Source organism: Acinonyx jubatus, chromosome D4 (assembly GCF_027475565.1).
Source record: "Acinonyx jubatus isolate Ajub_Pintada_27869175 chromosome D4, VMU_Ajub_asm_v1.0, whole genome shotgun sequence".
Classification (NCBI taxonomy): Eukaryota; Metazoa; Chordata; class Mammalia; order Carnivora; family Felidae; genus Acinonyx; species Acinonyx jubatus.
This window is the reverse complement of record NC_069391.1, coordinates 67,506,837-67,529,320: the sequence shown is the minus strand read 5'-3', so window position 1 is coordinate 67,529,320 and position 22,484 is coordinate 67,506,837. Positions and strand designations below refer to the sequence as shown.

At 42.9% G+C, this 22,484-nt stretch overlaps 1 protein-coding gene across 5 annotated transcripts in view; it reads left to right on the top strand.

Annotated features, from left to right (window-relative positions):
- Window positions 1-22,484, top strand: part of NTRK2 (neurotrophic receptor tyrosine kinase 2) — a 336,633-nt gene that overhangs the window by 166,942 nt on the left and 147,207 nt on the right. For 3 of the 5 annotated variants that reach the window (XM_015076264.3, XM_053205197.1, XM_015076265.3), the window contains 2 exons: window positions 12,938-12,985; window positions 18,510-18,698. In XM_015076264.3, coding sequence (XP_014931750.2) covers window positions 12,938-12,985; window positions 18,510-18,698 — 237 coding nt within the window. The remainder of the gene's footprint in view (window positions 1-12,937; window positions 12,986-18,509; window positions 18,699-22,484) is intronic. The other 2 variants (XM_053205198.1, XM_027048154.2) reach the window with 1 other exon arrangement.

The following is a 22,484-nucleotide window of genomic DNA, read 5'->3' as shown; positions in this document are numbered from 1 at the left end:
TGGAACTTCCCTCTTACATCAGTCAGAATAGGCTAGGTTATGTTGCAGAAATAAATAACCCTTAAAACAGAAAAGGAGATAATGTCTCCTTATGCTGCATATACAACACAGGTTGGCAGGACAGCTTTATTTATCTTAGCTTTTAGAAACCCAGAACTTTATGATGCTACCACCTAAACATGAGGCTTCATGGTTCACTGTGGCAGAATGAAGAAGTGGAAAACCCAGCACTATGAAATCTTCTGCCTAGAAGGGATATGGGTCATTTCTACTGCTTTCATTGGCAAAAGCAATGAATTGGTGGGGGTGGGGAGGAGGGTTCAATCCTCTGCTGGGCCAGAAAGGAGAGGCAAGCAGTGTAGTGGGTGACACAACCACGAACCCATGTTATACCAAATTTTGCTTCTTTTTTTGAAACTGGTTTATTTTATTTTATTGTTTTATAGGGTTTTTTTTTATTAGAGAGAGAGAGAGAGAGAGAGAGAGAGAGAGAGAGAGGGAATCTTAAGCAGGCTCCATGCTCAGTGCAGAGTCCAACATGGGGCTCAGTCCCACGATCCTGGGCTCATAACCTGAGCCGAAATCAAGAGTCACAGTCAACTGACTGAGCCACCCAGGCACCCCCCAAATTTGGCTCTTGATCAAAGAATGCAAAGGTGGGAGGTTGGAATTCATTCATGTATTCATTCAATAATTCTTTATGGAGCACCTAAAATATACCAGGACACTGCGCTCAATGCTACAGATGGAGAGACAAGAAACAAATATTTGTCACTCATAAAGAACTTATAGTCTGGGGGGCACCTGGCTGGCTCAGTCAGTGAAGCGTCTGACTTCGGCTCAGGTCATGATCTCAAGATCTGGGAGTTCGAGCCCCGCGTTGGGCTCCGTGCTGACAGCTCGGAGCCTGGAGCCTGCTTCCGATTCTGTGTCTCCTCCTTTCTCTGACCCTCCAATGCTCATGCTCTGTCTCTCTCTGTCTCTCAGTAATAAGCAAATGTTAAAAAAATTATAAAAAAGAACTTACAGTTTGGGGAGAGGTTACAACAAGTAAGCGGATGATTAAAATTCACAGTGGGATGAGCTATGGAGAGAAAGAACAATGTGTTTTGGAAATACAGAGGACGGTGGTCAACGGAGATGAGTGTCCCTACTGTTGTCTAGCTCTTGCTGTACAACATGATCTCCACTATACTTGGAGGACATCTCATGCCCTATTTTCAAATCCTTCTAGAATGACCCGATCAGCAACGGAGCTATTTGTTGTTGCACCTACCATGTGTAAAGTGGCCTGCTTGACAGTGTTGTAACTGTTATAAAGCTCTAATGGAAGAGGGTGAAGAACTAAATTTCATGTTTTCAACTTCGAGTGCTCACAAGCTAACAGGAAAAATAAGAGTACATAAATCATCAATACACCGGAGAATGTGGCATTTATCGGGAGACACACAACCTAAATGTCAATGGGGGATAGTTTTGATTTGAGGAATGAAGAAGTGGTTCCCAATGGAGTGACTCTTCAGGTGGATTTTGTCTGGCGAATGGAGTTTGATCAAAAATGGAGCTTGAAGGTTCCATTTCAGGTAGAAAGAAACAGGTGGCACAAAATTGGGAAGCAACCGTGATTATTTTATTCCATTCTGCATTACAAACCCAGCGTTTATCACACTGCCTTGCATCTATCAGGTGGTCAAAGAATAGTTTTCAAATGAATTGATGGATAAACAGGAAAACTCGAGGCATATTCATTTATGGAATGTAAACTAACAGTTTAACTAGGATCTGGGGGATTTTAAGGGGTGTCATAAGTGATAAAGCTTGGGCCAGGTCATGGGGCCAAGACAAGGTTTTGAATGCCATTGAAGATTTGGGACGTTATTATTGTTATTATTTCCTTACCTCTCTGTTTATATAATGCCAGAGTGTTCATGGAGGTCTCCAAAACACCTCCTAAAGCAGTTGTGTGAGGTGAGCAGGGCAGTAATTTTTGCTCTGAGGAGGGACTTTTAGAAAGACCCGGTCACTGTGGGGTTTCTGTCAGGAAGTGGTGGGTCCAAGGCAGAAAGCCAAGACTTGGAGTCCAAATCCAGCTCCTGTCCATACTGCATTGTCCCTCTATTGTGGGGCCAGAACACCATTCTTTGGTGTTTGGGGCAGCAGAAATGATAATATCGGAGCTGTTTTTTGCAAGGTATAAGATAAACAGAAAGAAGGGGGCTGGCAGCAAAGACCCCAGTGATGGTGACAAGAATATTGGAATAACATAGAAAAGACTGAACTCCCTTAGTGACAGTGAGTGTAGACAGTAAGGTTTCTTTTCAACAGAGATAAAAGTTTAAGGATAAATTCCCCCTTTGCTGGCCCATGACCTAGGCCAGCGTTTCTCAGTCTCAAGCACCATTGATATTTTAGGCCTTAAACCCGTTATCGTGAGGGACTGTCCTGTGCCTTGTTGGCTATTTAGCAAAATCCCGGCCACTACCCATTACATGCCAGTAGCACATACCCTCCCCTTTACTCCTCCCATTGTGACAAACTTAAATGTCTCTAGACGCTGCTGACCTTGCCCTGGGAGGTAAAACTGTCCCCGTGTGAGAACCACTGACCTGGCCAGTCAATTTTGATCCATTTCCAGAAAAGCAGTGGATCTTCAAGAGCCACTGGGCATTCGGTGGGGAAACACTAAAGAAGTAAATACAGTTTCATCTGATGGGTTTGGGTTTCTTCCACTGACAGTGACACCAAGTAGCGGGGCCGATAGCTAATTCATGTGACCGGCATTCCATTCTAAATAATGGGTTTTCATTTCGTTCTATTTATGGCCATTTTATTCAATTATTTTTTTTATTCAGCACCCAGCTTAACAGATATTGATACACAACAGATATTATGTACACAATAAGTGTATATAATCCTATTATGTTCTCTTCCATTATGGATGCTTCCTAATAGAAGAGCACGCAGTAATGAAATTAAATCCACATCCGGGCTCTTGTATTGGCCTCACACATTTCCTGACCTTGGCGGGATTCAAGAGTGTGGAGGTAGGTAGTGGGACGGGAAGGGCGACAGTGGGTCACTGAAAAGCAAGACAAAGGATGATCTGGAGCAAGTAATCACGTTCCCAGATCAAAGGGAAGAAGTTGAGTATGGTTAAAAATGGAGACTATCCTTTAGCGGAATCCTGCTTAGAAAAGCGATCATCTCTTTCTCCCTCCAAAATTCCACAGACCAGCCGCACACACAAAAATGCCTGCATGGTGCTTTGCATTAGCTATAGCAAGTGTTGGCCTAGGGGAACTAAAAAAAATTGCACGTTATGTACATATAAATATAAATAATGTAAAGTAAATCTAACTATAACTATAAATGTATAGCAGACATTACAAAGGCACTTCCAAATGCATCTGACGTGGCAGCAAACCTTGAGGAGGGAGGAGTGGGGAGCGTAGCCTGCCTTCACTTTGGCCTCACTTGGCAACTGAACAGAATTGACAGGTCCGAGCAAGTCAGCCAAGGTCTGAGTCATTGTTTAGGTTTTCCATGGAAACGAAAGCTCATGGGAATCGACATAAAGTGTTTGCCAGACTCTATGGGTTTGTCATTCTCTTTGAGGGCCACTAATATCACTTCTAAGATGATTCGCTGAGATTCAGCCAATTTCCTTTCCAAACACTTGCTCTGAGTGCTTACCAACATTGCTTTGCAGAGAGAGGGAAATTTGGGGTGAATCTCAGGCAGTCATTCGCTGCACATTTAGACAGTGTGAACATGGAGATTTTGGGTGCATGCAACCAGACATCACCTGCCTTCCCTGCAGGAAGCTTGTGAACACTGAAAAAAAAGTTTATAGAGCATTTTTTTGCTCTCGTTACGGTGATACTCTAGAAAGGCAAAGCTTTGATAGGGCTCTCTTGTGTCTATCAACTCTTGTTGGTAAACAGAGGTTGCCCCTGCCTTGCTCAAAGTTCCCAGTTTGGAAACAAATTATTAGAAGTTTCAGGTTCCATTTTTTTTACCCGCCCAGGGAAGACTGTGACTGCCGTTGTTAAAGAAAAAGACTTTTGCAATAGATTTAAAAACAAAACGAAACAAAACAAAACAGTGATTTGTACAGTTTAATTGTGAATGACTAAGATGTGGACCAACTGAATTTCCTTGGAAATATTCCACATGTTCAAAATAAAAGAGGGAAGTAGTCGGCATTTCCCCCCTCAAAGTTAAATGTTTGAAACATGGGATCGGGACATTTTGCCACATTCCAAGCAAGTCTGGTTTCATCTATTGCCACTTGAGACTTCTGAACTTTAAGTCTGTAGGATTTAAAGCTTTAGTCTGTTTTTATTTTTTTAATGCAGCAATAGAAGCTGACCAATTTTCCCTAATTAAAGTAATATCTAATCCCCCATAAGTTTCCTGGCACATAGCAAATATTCAGTAAGTACTGTTTTCTAAAATTGCATTTGCACAGCCAGGCCTTTCTCTCAAGATGAGAATATAGTGACCCAAAAGCATCTGAGCATTATTTAGCAGGAGAAAATCTAGGCCAGTTGACTGAGAGCTTTTCTTTAAATTGCACATGATCTCACATTCCCAAAATACCCACGCACAGGGAAGCTATATAAGGCCATGTGGCAATCTGTTCTCAGACATATGTGCCTAATGATTAGTACTATAGATTACTGGATTTCGAATAGGCCTTCGATGCCTTTTCGCAACCCCTGTCTTCATGGAGCAGGAAGCAGAGCCTATAAGGGGGAAGTGACTCACCTAAGGTCATGCGGTTTGTCTCTTGCCTTGTTTAGGGCCAGCCCCCTCTGACATCTGGTCTCCATCTTTATTCTTTATGCATCTTTATTCCACACTCTTGCCTGGAGTGCTGGGTTCTAAGTGTCGCTCACCTTTCAATATTGTCCTCAGGGAGGTTTCATTGGAGTGCCAAAAATGAATCAGAGCAGTAGCAAACATATCTGCAAAAATATAGTGGTTTTTGTGTTGAGTGTATCATTTGCATATTGGCATTTTCATTAGACTTGCTGAACTTACTGCGCTTTTTTAAGAAAGTTGTTTTCATTTATTAGACAAGTATTTCTTTGTTATAAGTTTATTTACTTTGAGAGAGAGCACAAGCAGGGACAGAGGGAGAGGGGAGAGAGAGAATCCCAAGGAAGCTCTGCTGTCAGCACAGAGCCCGAAGGGAGGCTCGAACTCATGAACTGTGAGATCATGACCTGAGTCGAAACCAAGAGTCAGACGTTTAACCAACGGAGCCACCCAGACGGCCCCGGCAAGCATTTCTTGAGGGTCTGTGCCAGGTACTGGAGGTACTACGTAGGCAAGATCCCTGTTGCAAATGCCGTTGATGTCACACCCATACCTGCTCAGTGTCCACTGTCTGTGCTTGCCCACAGAGTCCTGTTGCAGGCGCCCATGACTCTGCTCGGTGCTTTATCCTAGCCAGAAGCCCTTGGCCAGTGGCAAGTGACAGCGGAGAGGGAACGACCCTGCTTCCTCACCTTCTGGGTGGGATGACTCCAGGGTGTATTCACTACTGCCTCCTGAGACCCCCAGGGATTTGAACTCTAGTTGTACACAGTGTGTCCCATTGGACAAGGACATCCACTGCCAGCTTCTTTCCCTGCCTGCTCCTGAGTCCTTGGGTCAGAGTCTGCTTCGGAGGAAGCCTTGTCTAAGACAGCCACTGACTTCTGGGAGCTCAAGTTCTAGGAAAGGATACAGACAATAAACAATAAATCAAGGAAGTAGGGCCATTTATTGCTGTGTGCCGAGAAGGATGAGATGGTAGTGGAGAGACATTGGCTAAAGCGGTGAGGTTGGGGCCCTGCCGAGGATGTGCTGGCTGACCTGAAGCCTGGAGCAGGAATTAGAGAGCCCAGAAGAAGATTCTAGGAGGAGACAAGAAGAGTGCAAAGTGAGCAGGGACAGGAAAGAGGCCAGGATAGTGGCTTCGCAGGAGACGGCTGAGGCTACATCACACAGGACTCCACAACGAGGAACAGAAGTTTATGCTAAACACAACAAGAAGCCGCTAGAACAGGTTAAGTAGGGGAAGGGTGTGCAGTCATATGATTCCTACTTGAAAATGATTACTCTGGGGGCACCTGGTGGCTCAGTCAGTTAATCGTCTGACTTCAGCTCAGGTCGTGATCTCACAGTTCGTGAGTTCGAGCCCCCACATTGGGCCCTGTGCTGATGGTGTGGAACCTGCTTGGGATTCTTTCTCTCTTCCTTTCTCTCTGCCCCTTCCATGTGCTCTCTCTCTCTCTTTCTCTCTCTCTCCCTCAAAAATAAATTAATAAAAAAGAAAATGATTTATCTGGCAGCTCCATGGAGAAGAGATTGGGGGGAGGGTGCCGAGGGTAGAGCAGGACACCAGTTGGAGGTTCAGCTGAGAGATGGTGGATGGTTCTCAGCACCCGGCTTCAACTGTTGGCAGGGAGCATAATTAAATAGAGCTTAAAGGCAGACTACTGTGCTTTCACATCTTTGTCTCTAACACCGTTTAAATGTATTTTCGTGTTTCTCCGCATTTTGTGGTGAAGAACCCTTTGAAAATCTAGTGACATCTGTGGAGTTTTTGCTCCGGAAAGATGCAAGTGCGCAGGGATACACAATTTTGAATTTGCGTGATTTGTATGATTGGGAAGTCATGGAGTCAGTTAATAACACCTCAGATATCTATCTATCTATCTATGTATCTATCTATCTATCTATCTATGTATCTAGATAGATGATATAGATATAGATATAGATATAGATATTATTTGTCTACATGTAGTAGTTGGCAAAGGCTCCCTACCATAGTAAATGAGTCCCCAAGTGGGTAATTGTTCAAACACAAGAGTTTATTTCTTGTGTATGGATGACAGAGGATAAATGACTTCATTGGCTTTCAGGGAGAATAATTTGGTTTCTTCACAGCCTATACTTGTAAAATAATACTGGGAGAATTAGCATCATGTCATCTTCATGTCATAACTTTCAAGTTTGCTGTGAAGGTTGTTTCCACTCTGGACACATAGAGGAGGAAAGAGCATGGAGCGACACATAGGAGACGTCTTGACAGGCTGGCCTGGAAGTGGTACCTTCACTCTGCTCACCTTCCGTTGGCTGCAATTTAATGGTATGACCACAGCCAACCTCAAGGACGAATAGAAAGGGTAGTCTAGCTGTGGGCCCAGAAAGAAGAGGGAAATATAGTTTTCAGAAGGCACACAGCACTTTCAGCCATAATACACATTCATGTGGTTTCTTTGGTATTTGTCACACTGGAGGTGTTCAATGTTACTTTTTCTAAAGAACAGCATAATGAGTCACTTCAGAGATTTGAGGGAAGGTAAGGGATGAAGCCAATGAGGGTTGGTCAGAAGGACCCTTTCCATGATTTCCAGAACCAGTTAACTAAAAGCAAAGCCTCTTCCTCGCCTGTGCAGATGGTACTTATATAAAGGTTGTGTCCTTAACTGAAAGATTAAGATTAAATTAAAGTAGAAACTTGGCCTCAGACTACACTTTTCTGTGCCCTGAAGAGCTGGAATTCATCTGAAATAAACTCTTACTCACTCTGGTTATGTGTCAGTTGGAAAGGGAGATGGCTGTATTGTCAACAAAGTGATTCTTTGCGTTCATTTCCCCTCCACTCTGATGATCAGTCCTCCTGGTCTTTGAGGTAATAGGCAATCAGCCACTCGGTCAAGCACTTACTGAGTTTCTACTCTGAGCTCAATGCTGTCTTGTCCTCACTTTCCCTATAAGAGAAAGGCAGCCCGGAGGCTCCTCTATCCGGTGCCCTTTAGGGAGTGGGTGTGGCCATAGGAAGCTGGAGGTAAAGTACATCCTGTCAGTGAATCATATTTTCCCATTTGCTCCCATTACAATGTTCTTGGGGGTGGAGGATGGTGAGTCTTGCTTTAAAATATAAAGAGATTACCTTCGAGAACACAACAAATTTTAATTCCTCCCGAATTAAAAGGGAGGAGAGCTGATTTTTCTCCTAACAGACTGAAACAATTTTTCTGAAACTTAGAGAAAAAAAAATCCAAAAACTGTGTTCTTTGGAGATCAGAATGCTTCTCACAATTGCATTTAGAGTTTGTGTGATTCAGCACCCATGGGGAAGATTAGGTTTCTTCCACCTTGCCTGTTTCTCATTTCTTCCCCTGATTCTCTTGCCTGTATCATAAATATTCCTTTTCAGCCCCCTAAATTTTAGCTGTTTTCCTTTGAGAGACATTTGAAAAGCAATCTTTATTACCATTTATTTTGGATCTCCTCTTAGAGTTATTAATGTGTTAATGCATTCTTTTTCCTATATTCTCCTTCTCTGGTCAGGGAAGATTAAACTTTCTTCAATATGAGAAGGATTTAATTGGTTGATTTCATAATTTAGAGTCTTTGTTAGTCAGATTGCAGAAAGACAAGCTCCTCTGAACCCACTGCAACTACATTTGCTTTTGAAGGAGTCCTTTATTTTGCAGCAAATAAAGTGTCCTTATTAAACAGAAAATAAAAGAATGTCTGGCAGGACTCTACTCCCAATGGGTGAAACATCACAGGAAATTGAGAAATTGTTTCTTTTTGGCCTTGTGAGAGAATTTTGCTGGTGAGATTTCGTATTAAGGTCTTAAGACTACTGCTTAAATCCATCAAGAAAGACCCATTGAACAAGGGACAGCTTTTGAGGAGGAAGAGAGGACCGATGTGACCTTGCTATCTCAGGTCTCGAATTTCCCAAGAAATCTGGGGAATGGCCAAGAAGATTGTCCTCTCTTATGAAATAATTGTGTCGCTGTGTTAGAGCTTAGACCTACTTTAGCAACTTCGGATTAAGTTTGTCAAAAGGTAGCTGCAGTTGGCGGAGGCCCTTTCATTGGTACCTGCAGACAAGGGTGTCTCATTTGGCCAAATAAGAAATGTGTCCTAATTACGGCATCTAGCGTGCATTCCCAGTTAGACTGTGGGCTCTGGAACTTGGGCCTTAGACCTGTGCCTGGGCTCTAGACCTGTGGTCCAGACACTGGATACTTCCCTCTTATCTTCTCCACAGAGACCCCTGACCTAGGGTTTGTGCCCCACGCCCATGCTCTAAGGTTAGCCACTCAGCTGAGCTCTGAGTTCCTCACAGACACTCCGGGCAGCAGCACCATATGTCCTATTATCCAAAACCAAAACCTTCCTTCTTCACTCCCCATAGTCCCCCCAACGTGGCAAGTCCTACTCACTCCCCTAAACAGGCCTGACAGCCGTCTCCTGTCCCCATGCCCCTCCACTGTGCCCAATTCAGGCCACAACTCTCTCATGCCTTGATGTCTCTAGAAGCTTCCTTAACGGGTCTCCTGCCCTCATCTTTCCCTCTCACAATCCTGTTTCCATCCTGCAGCCAAAGTGATTTTTCAAAAATTCAGCTTGATCATATTACTGCTTGGCCCAAGGGTGTTTTGTTTTATTTTGTTTTGTTTAGAGCCTACCAGCAATTTTCATTGTAAAACCCAAACTCTTGGCCTGACCCTTGCTTCTGTTTCTCAGTTTCCTACCCTTTCCTGGTGCATCACCCCCCGACACATACAGAGCCCCCCACCCTAGTTGTGAGTGGATAGTGACAGTGCCTCTTTCTGCTTTTCCCCATTCTTGACTAATTCCTTTTTTGTTGTTGTTTTGTTTTGTTTTGTTGTATTTTATTTTATTTTTATTTTAATGTTTATTTATTTTTGAGAGAGACAGAGAGAGATGGGGAGAGAGACAGAGTGGGGAAGGGGCAGAGAGAGGGAGACACAGAATCTGAAGCAGGCTCCAGGCTCTGAGCTGCTAGCACAGAGTCTGACGCGGGGCTCAAACCCAGGAACCATGAGATCACGACCTAAGCCGAAGTTGGACACTTAACCAATGGAGCCACCCAGGCACCCCAACTAATTCTTATTTTAAAAAGCATGTGTATTTATTTATTTTGAGAGAGAAAAGAGAGCGAGAGAGAGCACACTGAGCAAGGGAGGGGCAGAGAGAGAGAACCCCGATGCAGGGCTTGATCTCATGAACTGGGAGATCATGACCTGAGCCAAAATCAAGAGTCAGATGCTTAACCAACCAAGCCACCCAGCACCCCCCCACCCGCCCCCACCCCACACCATTCTTGTCTTATTCCGATCTGTTACCCAGAAGCCAGAGAACTCCCTTGACCATCTCCCTTAGACTGGGATATATGTTCCTCCTGTGAGTCCCCATGCATCCTGGATATACTTCTCCAATAGCTAATCCTCAATTGTCAGCTCCCTGAGGGCAGACCCAAATGAGGGAAGCTCATTTATCTTTGAATCCTCTATTGTACCTGTGTTGATGAAGAAAAAAAAAAAAAAAAAAAGGAAGATCTAAAATAAAACAAAAGCATTTGGGGAGGGGTCTTAGAATTGCAATGTGGGGAGCACCGATTCAGGTAGAAACCCCAACTGTGTCCCATTGAGGAGTGAAAGCCAGTGGTCTTTATTAGCAAATTGCAGAAGTATTAGGAAACATGCACAAGCTGGTTTTCCAAAAATCATGTTTGGAAAATGTAATTACATTTTACATCATTGGTTTTTTGAGTATACTATGTCAATTACTAGGAAAACATCTTTTGCAGAGCGTCCAGTTTTTATCCAGAATGTGGATTCAGCATCTCTGGGTTCAGTCACATGCCTTTGCTTGGTTCAGCGGTTCAAGGTAGCTCCTGTTTCAAAAAAACAAGATGAAGTTTTAGTCTCCAAGCGGAGTCTCTCATGTTCAGAGGTCTGACCCAGGCTCACTCTTGTTGAACAAATGAGCAAGAACGAATGGCTACATACAGTGCTTTCCTATATATAAAATTGAATCTCGATTGTAATGTTGTCCACTTTGGCTAATTATGGCTAAGCATTTTGGAAGATTGGAAAGACAACTATGAAAGAATGAAAAAAAAACAGATTTGGCATTGGAAGGGTGAGTCTGCTCAGTTACTACTTGGTGTGACCTTTGCTAGGTTTATCAGCCTCTGAGTCTTAATTCCTTATCAATGAACAGAGGGTCATATGTTATAGGGCCTGGCGGAGGACTAAGGGAGAAATGTCCTGCGTGGGGGACACACCTGGTGAATTACAATATCTGAATAAATCAGAGGGGCTCTGACCCTCTTCATATCTGTGTTCTCATGTGGCAAAGGTGAGAGTTAGGTGCAGACACGCCATCTCTGTTCAGTTAGGTGGAGACATGTCGATGGCAGGATGGAGGTAGAAAATGGTTCACCCTTTGATTTCCCATTGGGTGAATTGTGAAAATACACTCCTGCCTTCTCACACACTATTAATAAAAGTAGACCAGGTATGGTGGAAAAGCAGCTGAATTCGCGTGTTGGGCACCTTAACATTACTCATCCCTTTGGACTCACTAATTCCATTTCAGGATTTATCTGGAAGGAATGATTTTTGAAAATGGGGACGGATGCACCTGAGATGTGGACAGGTGTTCCTTACAGTCGTATTTATTATTACAATTGACGATAATCTGTAATGTGTAAATCAGTGAGGGGCTGCTATGGCATTGTCCTTCTGCGGGTTCTCCGTAAGATGGAAACAATTTCGAAAAAAAAATGCTCAAGTGAAAGAGGCAGTCTTAAAAAGTTTGATCTACTGTTTAATTAAAACTATGTAAATCAAACAAATGGAGGAAACCAAAAATTGACCAGTAGGAAATACCCTCTGTTTTCAAAGGGATTAGTGGTAACTAAGAAAGCCACAGACACAGCGCTGCCTCGCTAGACTGAGGACCCAGTGAATGAGGCTCACTGTCTTCTGTGCAAAGGGATCTTTATTTGGCGTTGGATAGAGGCCAGACCTTCATCCTGTCTTCTAAAACCTGGAAGAAAGCATTCAGAGGAATATCAATCAGAAGTAAAAAATCGCCTTCGAGGTTGGGGAGCCCACGTTGTAGGCTACCAAGGGAGGAAGGTTAACTAGAAAAAAGAGTAATCATGATGACAACTGTGCAAGGCATTTTTTATCGTGCCAAGAGTTTTCATATACATTGTTTCACTTAAATTGGCTCTTCTACGCAGCTTTACATCTTCACTGCCTACAAAAACCACTGAAGATCTGAAGATCTGAGAAGCACAGTTACTTATTTCGGCCCCATACCCTTTATCCGCCTCTTATCCAGGGATCCCCCCACTGTGTAGAGTTCACTTTGAACCCCGCGGAAATTACACAGAGGGGCACAGTCAGGCCCAGGAAACAAATAGGCATTTCACTGTGGCTTTATTCCCTGGAGGACCTCCAAACATTTGTCAGATCTTTACTTACATGCGCTTCATGGAGCTTTGTGTGACAAGAGGCACAGAGCTGCTCTGAACTCCCCACTGTCACACAGCAAGTCAGTGGCAGAATCCGTGTAGAATTAAGATCCCTCCCTTTTTTTTTCTCCTTGAATCCCCCTCCAGCCCAAGTATCAGTTGTCCCACGGGACTACGTGTTCCCTTTGTCACTGCCTGCCTCAGCTCCACAAAAGATCTGTTTTGTCGTGTTATTTTCCCACATTGCTGCAGTCGAGAACCATGGTGCATTTGTCAAACGCGTTGTGTATTTCCATCCCTAGAGCTTAGTTAGATGATTCGATACTTAGGAAGAAGAGAGTGAGAAATCAAGAAAACCGCTCAGAGCCATTAACTCTCGATTTGGGCCATTCTTCTCAAAGACAGGCTACTGTCTCTTACCTGGTTCAAATGCCCATGTTCTCAGGATGAGACATAAATCTTTACACCGAAATTCAAGCATCTGTTTCCAGGTGTTTGAGAGGAAGCTTTGTTCTTCACAGGAGCTTTTTGAGGAAGTCTGTTATTTCACTAAGGACAGTGCTGAATACCCCTGGTTTACGCTTCTCTTTCGAAGTTTATTTTATGTTTTGTTGTGGTTTTCAGATTTCTCATGGTTTGGATTTGGGAAAGTAAAATCAAGACAAGGTGTTGGTAAGTAGTTACTCCTTCTTTGGATAAGTAACGAGTTTATGTTGCTTGATTCGGATGAAATTGCTTGGCCCTTCTTCCCACTTGTTGGCCCCATGATTAATTTTCTGTGTTCCTGGTTTCTGATTTGCTGAAGAGAGAGGGCTAGGATTTTTCCAGAAAAGGCATGGCTTTCACTCACTGAGTTCAGCAAATGGTTTTATATTTTTGAAGTCGACTTGTTTTCATCCCAGGAAGAATGCCAACTGTTGTACCAGGTCGAGGTAGTTGCTGGGCTTTTAAGAAGGTTCAGGAAAGAAAATGCAACAGCACCAAAACTCCATGTGCAGGAAAGTTGGCTAAAAGTCACGTCTGGACAAGCTGGGATCTTAACTTCCTCCATTGGCCAAGATGTAGTACACTTCTGAATTGGTAAATCAGCTGTTCATTTATGACCATTTTTCTTTCAAAACAAGACTCTAACGTCCAGACGCTCTGATTTGTACTTGATTGCATTCTATTCCTTGCATTCAGACTGTGTGCTGACAATTGAAAAGCAGAGTTTGTAGCTTACCAAATGAGTGCACATAATGTATCTCATCACTGGGATTGAAATCAGGTGTGATCTCCCGGGACCTCCAATTTGTTCAGTACTTTCTATGGGTACAGCGACTATGAACAGGAATTCACTAGAAAGCACAAAAAGACAGACTGTCTTACATCTTGCACGTGTGTTTCCAAGGTCTGGCCATCTTGGGCATCTGTGTATTGGTATATATTCTGGTAGCCAGGCTGGCTATAGGTAAAACTGCGAATTAGGGGAAATGTACCAGTATTGTGGAGCGTTCTGGTTCTGAGTCATCCGTTCCATGCAAGGAACTCTGTTTCCTTTCTTTTTATGAGCCTGATATTAGTAACCCTGACCCTTAGGTAGCCCCATGAATTCCAAGGTCAAAGCTCGTAATCAGCAAAGCTAAGATAGGGACGTGGCAAAATTGGAACATTAAACTCAGACATCTCAGGATTTGTTGGTGACTCCCCGAGGGGCACATTTCAGATTCAGCTAATCTCAGTCACTTTGCCAGGATACCAGAGACTGCCCTGCTGGGTGATCTTAAAGGTGCTCTGTGTTTAGGCTTTGTGTTCTGTGTATGTGTTGGCGGGGAGGAGGCAGAGGGTGATAAGGTTTCATACCATAGCGCTGTGAGATGGGGGTCTTTTCTCCACTAAACAGAAGATCACTATAACCATGTAAGCATTTTCCAGGCCAGTTTGCCCTGCTGAGAGGTGCTTGTTCTTAGAAAACTTCAAAAACAGGGTTTCACCCTTTTAGGCCACAGCAGAGAGAATTTTCCTTCAGAATTGTTCTTTGAGCCACAGTCCGTCAGAGATGCTGCAGCTTTAAAATGTAGGTTTTATTATTATCCGGGTCTGGTGAGGCCAAGAGGCCAGAGGAGGACAGCCATTGAAAAGATAGTCTGTTACTCGCCATTCCTGAGAGGAGAGGGCAGCCACACCATGGTGGGGGGACCCCAAGGGAAACACTGGGGTCGGTCAGAGGGCAGAACATGGGGGCAAGAGCCTTTATGGCGGTTACCATAGGAAGGAACTAGTGAGGCAGGGTAAGCAGGTTTAGGATCGGCTGGTTTGAGTGACCTTAGCAGACTCTGGGGCAGACAGGCTATCCCCAGTTGGCTGGTGCCTGGCTCTGGGGTGACAGGGCAGGCGGATAGTGGCCCGGAGTATGACAGCCTGATAAGGTGGTGCAGGCTATGGACTGGTTGGACTGGAGATGGAAAGAATGCTCTCAGAAAAGTTCTTTACCATCGCTAGGGACTGGCTATCCTGGGAGGGGCAGTTCCTTCAGGGTCAGTGAGGCCCCAGTGATGAAGCATCAGAATACAGACAGTAAAAGACATGGTTAACACAGCTGCCCAAGAACAATGGCCTCTCCCCTCGCCTCGAAGACATTGTTGGTCTTGAGAGAAGGAAACTCCTTTCCTGGGTGACCTTCAGCCATTCTTATCACAGGAACACAAGTCTAAGGCTTGGAAATATCTGTGAGTCAGACATGCAATATGCCTTACCAAGCAGCTCCGTTGACAGAAAAAATCTCTCTTTGCACCTGAGACATAGTAAAATAAAAATGGGCTAAAAAATGTTTCCAGGCATAGCCCATATTTGTCAGCTCAGTAATTAGAACTATGCCCCCCCCCCAACAACCTGGCAGGTTGCACATATCCCACAATTTGAAACTTCTTATTAATATTATAAGACTTTTTTTCAAACCCTCATGTGAATTCCTTATAACACGCTGTGATGTGTCCCTGACTCTTCTTCTGTCTGTCTTTTTGTGGTGTCTCCTCAAGCTCGTGCACAGACACACAATGACACATCCCGTGATAGGCACAGACAGCCTGCTGTCAAATTATATAGACATTCATTGTCCCTGCTGAGAGCTTTTTCCCCTTCCCAACTTTGCTGTGCTCCGTTAGATCAAAATGTTCATAGAAAAATGGGCTGGATCGCTGCAACTTTGCCAGCCATATCAATCTTCCAGGATTTAGAACATCGATGATGAAGGAAACAGCACTTGAATTAATATTTCACTTGATAAATTGTTGAGGTTTATGTGTTGCCGAGATTTGTCGACAGCGGCCTTCTGGCAAAGCAGAAAGGCTTTTGAAAAATGACCTCTGATGCTTTATACCACTTTTATGCTTAACATTCCCCCCTCCAAACAGAGAGCCCATTCCCTGGGGCTCTGTTACTGCAGAGTCGGGGGTTCTACTCAGAGAAACCAAGGCAAAGAAAGGGTCTCCTCTGGTGGAGGAAGAAAAGCAAAGAGCAAGTATTTTGCTGTAATTCTTTAAGTCAGGGTTCCACTATGTACATGGCAGATGATCCAGAGCCCGAGTTCCTGGAGGAGTCTCAGCATTGTCTTCTAGGTATCAGCTTCCTCCAAGATGATTGAATGCTACAAGAATGTTGATGGCCTGGCCTGGCCCAGGGGAGAGTCACAGAAGAAAGCAACTGGGATCAGTGTGTTTTAATCATTGCAGGGGCTCCAGAAGCAAATATCGCTGGCCTTCTGACAACATGTGGAAGGTCTGAACATGACAGCTCCTGCATTTCTGGGGGTAAATGTTGAGAAATGTACGACCTTGACTGCACCCACCTCGGGGAGTTCAGGCAGTAGCATGCTTTTGGTTCCTGCACCAGGAACACGGCAAGGGGGCCAGTGGTGGGGAGGTTTTACTGGCAAGATGCAGAGAACGCTTAGCATAACACATTTATGTTTTTCCATCTCTGGGTTTAAGCTCTGGGTGATCTAGGCCTGTCAGGAAGCCAATCATAAAACGGGGATGGTTAAGGATATTGGAAAGAACTTGTCTTTATAGCTATTCTTGGCAGAGTTTCTGCCCTTTACTAATACCGGTGTGCTAGACTCAAGATGAGCACAACCAGTGAGCTTGCTTTTGCTTTGAGTGATCTGAAGATTCTAAATTGGCTGTGTGAGGACTTGTTTGCAGAATTAAGCCAGAGTGTATCATTAAAGGCAACTTAAATGCACATCCCCTTGAGAGGATGCTTTAAAAAATTACCTATAATAGCAGTTGGCTGCCTCCTGCATAGTTTGTTTAAGATTCAGCTAGCTGTGGAATGTCCAATTGTTATCACTACAAACTGTGATAATCCCCATCTGAGGGGGAAAATGAATCTTGGAGGTCGGGGGACGGATTACCATTATCTTTCATAGGGGACTCGAAAATGTGTGACACAGTTACTTTCGTCTTTAGAATTGCCGTGCTTCTCACTGAAATAGTTAATTAATTGAGAGGGAAAAGACAGAGAAGGGTGGAGGTGTGGAAGCATGTGTCCTGGGTGGTTGGATGACCGCACAATCCCGTGCTCGCTCAGCAAGTAGCAATTCAGGCTTTTCTTCCCCTGGTACGCAGTTGCTTGACTGATGCTTTCACCTTTCCTCCTTACCGTTCCTTCCTGGTTTCTCTTGGCCAGTGGCTGTGGCCAGTGGTCCACTTCAGTGGGACCCTCCAGCCACGCAGTACCCTGCAGAAACACGTGTAATATATGTCTGGGAGTGGGTGTTGACTTCTCACGTGCAGAATGTGTATCGTGAACCAGCGAGAACTTAATTGTCTTGAAGCTTTCATATAGACCTTTAACTCTGTGCATCTAGTTTTGTTTGCAGACACATGGTTTAGTGGTCAGTAGATAAATTGTTTAAACAAGACACAGTAGACCATATTTATGGGCATATACGTTCTTAGACTTGGGACCAGAAAGTTTAAGTCTTGTGTGAAATACGTCATGGCTGTGGCTTTAGTATAAAGACATCCATAGAGTAATCTACACATAATATTAGGGTTAAAGGCAAAGTGGGCAACTTGCCTTGGGATTGATCCATTATTGTTATGAAAGTATTTTGTAGGCAAAATGCTAACAAGGTGTGTGCAGAAAGAGAAACATAGTAACAGGACCATCCAATGTAACTTTAGTCCACCCGTTGGAAGTTTATTAATAATACCTAGTAGTAATTCATACTCATGAAGCCCATTTAAGTTTATAATACACTTTGCTATCACTAGTCTCATAAAATAACAAGCAGATATTCTTTTGCACATTTTACAAATGTAAGTGGATGTAGAGGTACAAAAAAGGTAAGTGACTTGTCCAAAGAGTGGAAGAAGGCACTCAGATCTTTAAACTGCTAGTGCATCTTTCAGGATATGGTGACACAGGAATCCTGCATTCATGCTGGGAGTTTCAATGAGAGAGTGTTTGTTCTAAAGATGTTCAGAACACAGAGAGCAAAACTGCGTATTAACTTACCGGAGAAGGAAGTCAAGACAGTGGAAACTTTGCCCATCGGTGGTGGGAATAAAAAATGGTGCAGCCACTTTGGAAAACAGTTGGGCATTTCCTCAAAATGTTAAACATAGAGATAGCATATGCCCTGGCAATTCTACCCAGGAGAAATGAAAACGTATGTCTACACAAAAACTTGTACGCAGATGTTCATGGCAGCATTATTTATTTGTGATGTGGAAATACCCAAATGTCAACCTGTGGAAATGCCCCAAATGTCCATCAAAGGGATTAATGGATCAACAGAATGAAGCGTATCCATACAATGGAATATTATTTGGCAATAGAAAGGACTAAAGTAATGACACATGCTACAACATGAGTGAAGCTTAAAAGCGTGCTAAATGAAAGCCGTCTGTTTCAAAAGATCTCATGTTAAATGATTGCATTTATATGAAATGTCCAGAATAAGTCCACGGAGACAGAAAATAAATGCAAATTCATGGATGCCTGGGGCTGGGAGTGGGGGACATGGGGAATGACTGAAAACGTTCTCAAATTACATTGAAGTGATGGCTGCACAACTCTCTGAATATACTGAAAACCACTTAATTGTATGCTTTCCATGGATGAACTTCATGTATGTGTGAATTATAGCTCAACAAGAGCATTCAAAGCATTACAGGAGAATATGTTGTTGTTTTTTTTCCAACTCCAGGCCCAGCTTCAGTTATCAGCAATGATGATGACTCTGCCAGCCCACTCCACCACATCTCCAATGGGAGTAACACCCCATCATCTTCAGAGGGCGGCCCCGATGCCGTCATTATTGGAATGACCAAGATTCCTGTCATTGAAAATCCCCAGTACTTTGGCATCACCAACAGTCAGCTCAAGCCAGACACATGTAAGTACAGCTGTTTATACTTACTTTTATACTTATTGGCCTGTTTGCTGCATAGCTATATCAATCAGCGTGTTTATCAGAGCGCCTGACAAGGATGACTGTAGGGAGGGGGCAGTGAAATGGCTGAGGATTGGTGGGGCTTTGGGCCGATGGAATAGATCCTTTAGTTTGCTGCTTATGGAATTCTCAGGGCGTGTGTCCTGCAGGGCTTGGGACTGTGGGCAGATATCGACTTCTCTTGGGATCCATTTCCCAAAACCATTTGTCACCATGAAGTTGGAATCAAGGCATGCTTGTCTTGAAAAAGATAGAGACAGAAACCAGAGTTATCAGTAGACTGCACATACATCAGTTACAAAAGACAGGTGATTGGTGGCTTTTAAACTGGATTTATTGGAAGTCATTAAAATATACACCATTGGTAGTCAGGAGGGTGCTGTGTTGCACACAGGTGGTATTGACTTGGGTAGTTCTGTATTATTTGTTCAGTTCTTGTTCCCAGCATGAGATTTGTGGTCATGCCACAATAGGAAAGACACATCACAACAGATCATGTGCATATTAAGTACACTGACCTGTTCTTCACAGGACCAAATGAACCCATTAGCCTCTGTTGAGAAGCTTGGGGTTTTCCTCAGAGACTCTTATCCTATCTTCAAAGCCACTGCTCAAATATAAAAAATAGAGCATGGCTTTATGGAAAACAAAAAATAAAACCACAGTGAACAAACAGGCTTATGCCATTGGAACTGCAGGCCTTTCTTCATACATGAATAAGGAGCCAGAACATCAGGTGGCCTAGGTCTTAGGGGTTCACCTGACACCGATGGACACCTTCTGTCTATTTGGCATGTTCTTACTCTGTCTTAAATACTGTTCTCCTGTCTTGCCTCAGAGGTAAGGTGTAACAAGTGCAAAGTTAGATTTTGGAGACTGACTTTCCTAAGAACTCTCACGGGATAAAGGAACTTAGCAATAAGCATCTTTTTGCATATAAGGAAATACCTATAATTTCCTCCTATTCATTCAAATTTACCCCCAAGGTATGGTGAATATTGCATTTTAATGTAATCATTAGAAAAAAAAACAGTATTATGAGCTTGTAAAGTATGAAACTAGACCCACCATAGATTTCAGTTGAATATGCAATATGACAAGATAAATAGAATGGCATATATGAGGAATATTGAGTTCCTTGAAATAAAAATTGTTTGAAATCAAGGTATTATTAATCCTAATATTGTCATTATGGTGTGAACAAGATGCATGGAGGCACTGCTTAAAACATATATTCTTTGTTGAGATAAGTGTCCTCCAAAGGTCCATGAAATACTCTGCATGCATAACGGTCAAATGTTGAATAAGGCAAATCAGGGTACTATGATGGGAGAATTCTGTCATCATTTTGATGGTGCTCCCCAGAAACAGAGTCTTTTGACACCCCTGTCACCACCAGTACCAGGTTATGTGATATACTTCAGTTAACCTGAGGCTGTATTATAATTGAGGTTGACAAAAATCAACCTGTCCTCAAAAGTTTGTTCTTCTTTGCCGATGGGGAAATATAAAGCTGACTAATCAAATAGATAGCATCAGTGCAATACATGCAATAGAGGAAATGAACCAATGAGCAAGAAAGCAAATAAACAAATGAGAACCAAAAAGAATATAGACTAGGTGGCTGTTGAGTCTATAGTTCTATCTGGATGTGATTTCTACCTTTTGAAGTCTCACAGAAAGTTTCTAAAGGTGGTTTCCTTAATCTAGAGTCCATGGAGAGTTTTCAAAGTTTTTTAAGTATACATTTTGGTTATTTTGGAGGAGACTTGGATTTGTGGCTCAGCCACTCTATGTCACCCCCACTTAGAAGGCATGGGAAGCAAGTTTAGGAGACTTGTATCCTCCCCTCAGTTTCTGTCCTCCAGAACATTGATTCTTCATTTAGTAGTTCCTTCCTTATAAAGTCTTGCTGGGCCCTTCACCCAGTGGTCCTTACCCTGCTCAGGGTTCTCAGTCACTCACAACATCTTACATCACAAGAATTTTTTTTTCTTCCAGGCATCAACTTATATGCTCTTTCATGATTTTTTAAAAAAATTTTTTTTAACATTTATTCATCTTTGAGAGACAGAGAGAGACAAAGCTTGAGTGGGGAAGGGGCAGAGAGAGGGAGACACAGAATCCGAAGCAGGCTCCAGGCTCCAAGCTGTCAGCACAGAGCCCAACGCGGGGCTCGAACCCACAAACTGTGAGATCATGACCTGAGCCGAAGTCGGACGCTCAACTGACTGAGCCACCCAGGTGCCCCACTCTTTCATGATTTTAAGAATACTTACCATCATAGATCTTCCATGAATCTTTTTCAAAGAAATGGGAATGAAGAAGCAGTTTACTTCTTTCCTTCTCTTCATTCTTTCCTAAATGTCATTCTTTACCCCATAGTTTTTTCCTTTACCTTCAATGTATGTTGCTTCTTGTTAGGTCCTGAGTCTGACCACTCTTCAGTATGTGTTTATATAGTCTTGTTTAGGTTAGATTGTAAGCTCCAAAAGAGCAGGAACTGTGTCTATTGAACTATTCTTTCATAGCAAAGGACATGATGTACCTTTGATATTGGCCGGATGTTGACCAGATGTGGCTATGTATTACTGAAATAGTAATTACCAACAGACTTATAACAAGTAAAGATGAGCCCATAGCCTTTTTCATTGGCACTACCCCTACTAAAATTGCCTATATAATAGTTTATTTGTTAGACAAATTTTCAACAATATATTAGCCAATTTAGTCAAATTTAAATAACAATTTAGCTGAAATAAGCTTTTGACCAAAAAACAAAACAAAACAAAACAAAATCTTTCTTTGAACCTTCTAACCATAGTCATCCAAGAATTAAAGTATTCAAAAATGCATAGACCAGAGACATACAGAGAGATTCGTTGCTATAGGCCCATCAAATTTTGGGAGCTTAGCTTTCAGTGAAGTGATTCCCATTAAATATACCCAATGAATTAACCTCCAAAGAACCTCAAAAGAAGGGGTCTTCCAAGGAGTTGGATATGTTACATTTGAAAAACAAAGTTAAGAAGATCACAGAAAAAGTTTAGAAATTTCACCATATACTTAAAGCAAACTACCTTATGGATAAGACACCACTAACTTGACCTCATTTGGATCTTGGGCCACAAACCAGCATATTTACTTCTTTTTCCTAAGTATGCGTGCTATTCAAAGATGTTGGCTTTAGAATAGATGTGTGATCTTACAAGGAGTAGTTCCGGTCTCATTCCACTGAATTGTAAGAATCTGATACAGAAGGTGAAGTTCAATTCATTAAATATTTATTGACTACCCACAACACTCTTACAACGCCAAAGAACCTGAGATTTGGTGAGGGTGGTAGCGTGTCCTTTGCCCTCAAGGAGTCTCATTGGGAACCTAGTGGTTACAGACACTGTCATATAATCACAGAACACCTTGATAGGATAGCTAAGAGCAAGGGTCCTGACCCCCAATTACCTATAAGATCAAGCGGGTCATAGGAGAAACAGGCTGGGTCAGAAAGATGATGTGGCGTAGTGAAGGCCATACTAGAACGTGGGCCTTCTATTACCAGATCCTTTCATTTTTCCAGCAAGAACAGCATTTATTATTTTTATGTGAATTCCCTAAGGTTTAAAACACTGGGTGGGATCAATAAATTATTTCCATATGAGTCATATTTGGTCCATAGTCCACCATCTGTTTGCGGCCCCTGAGTTAGACCTTAAAGGTCAATTAATACAA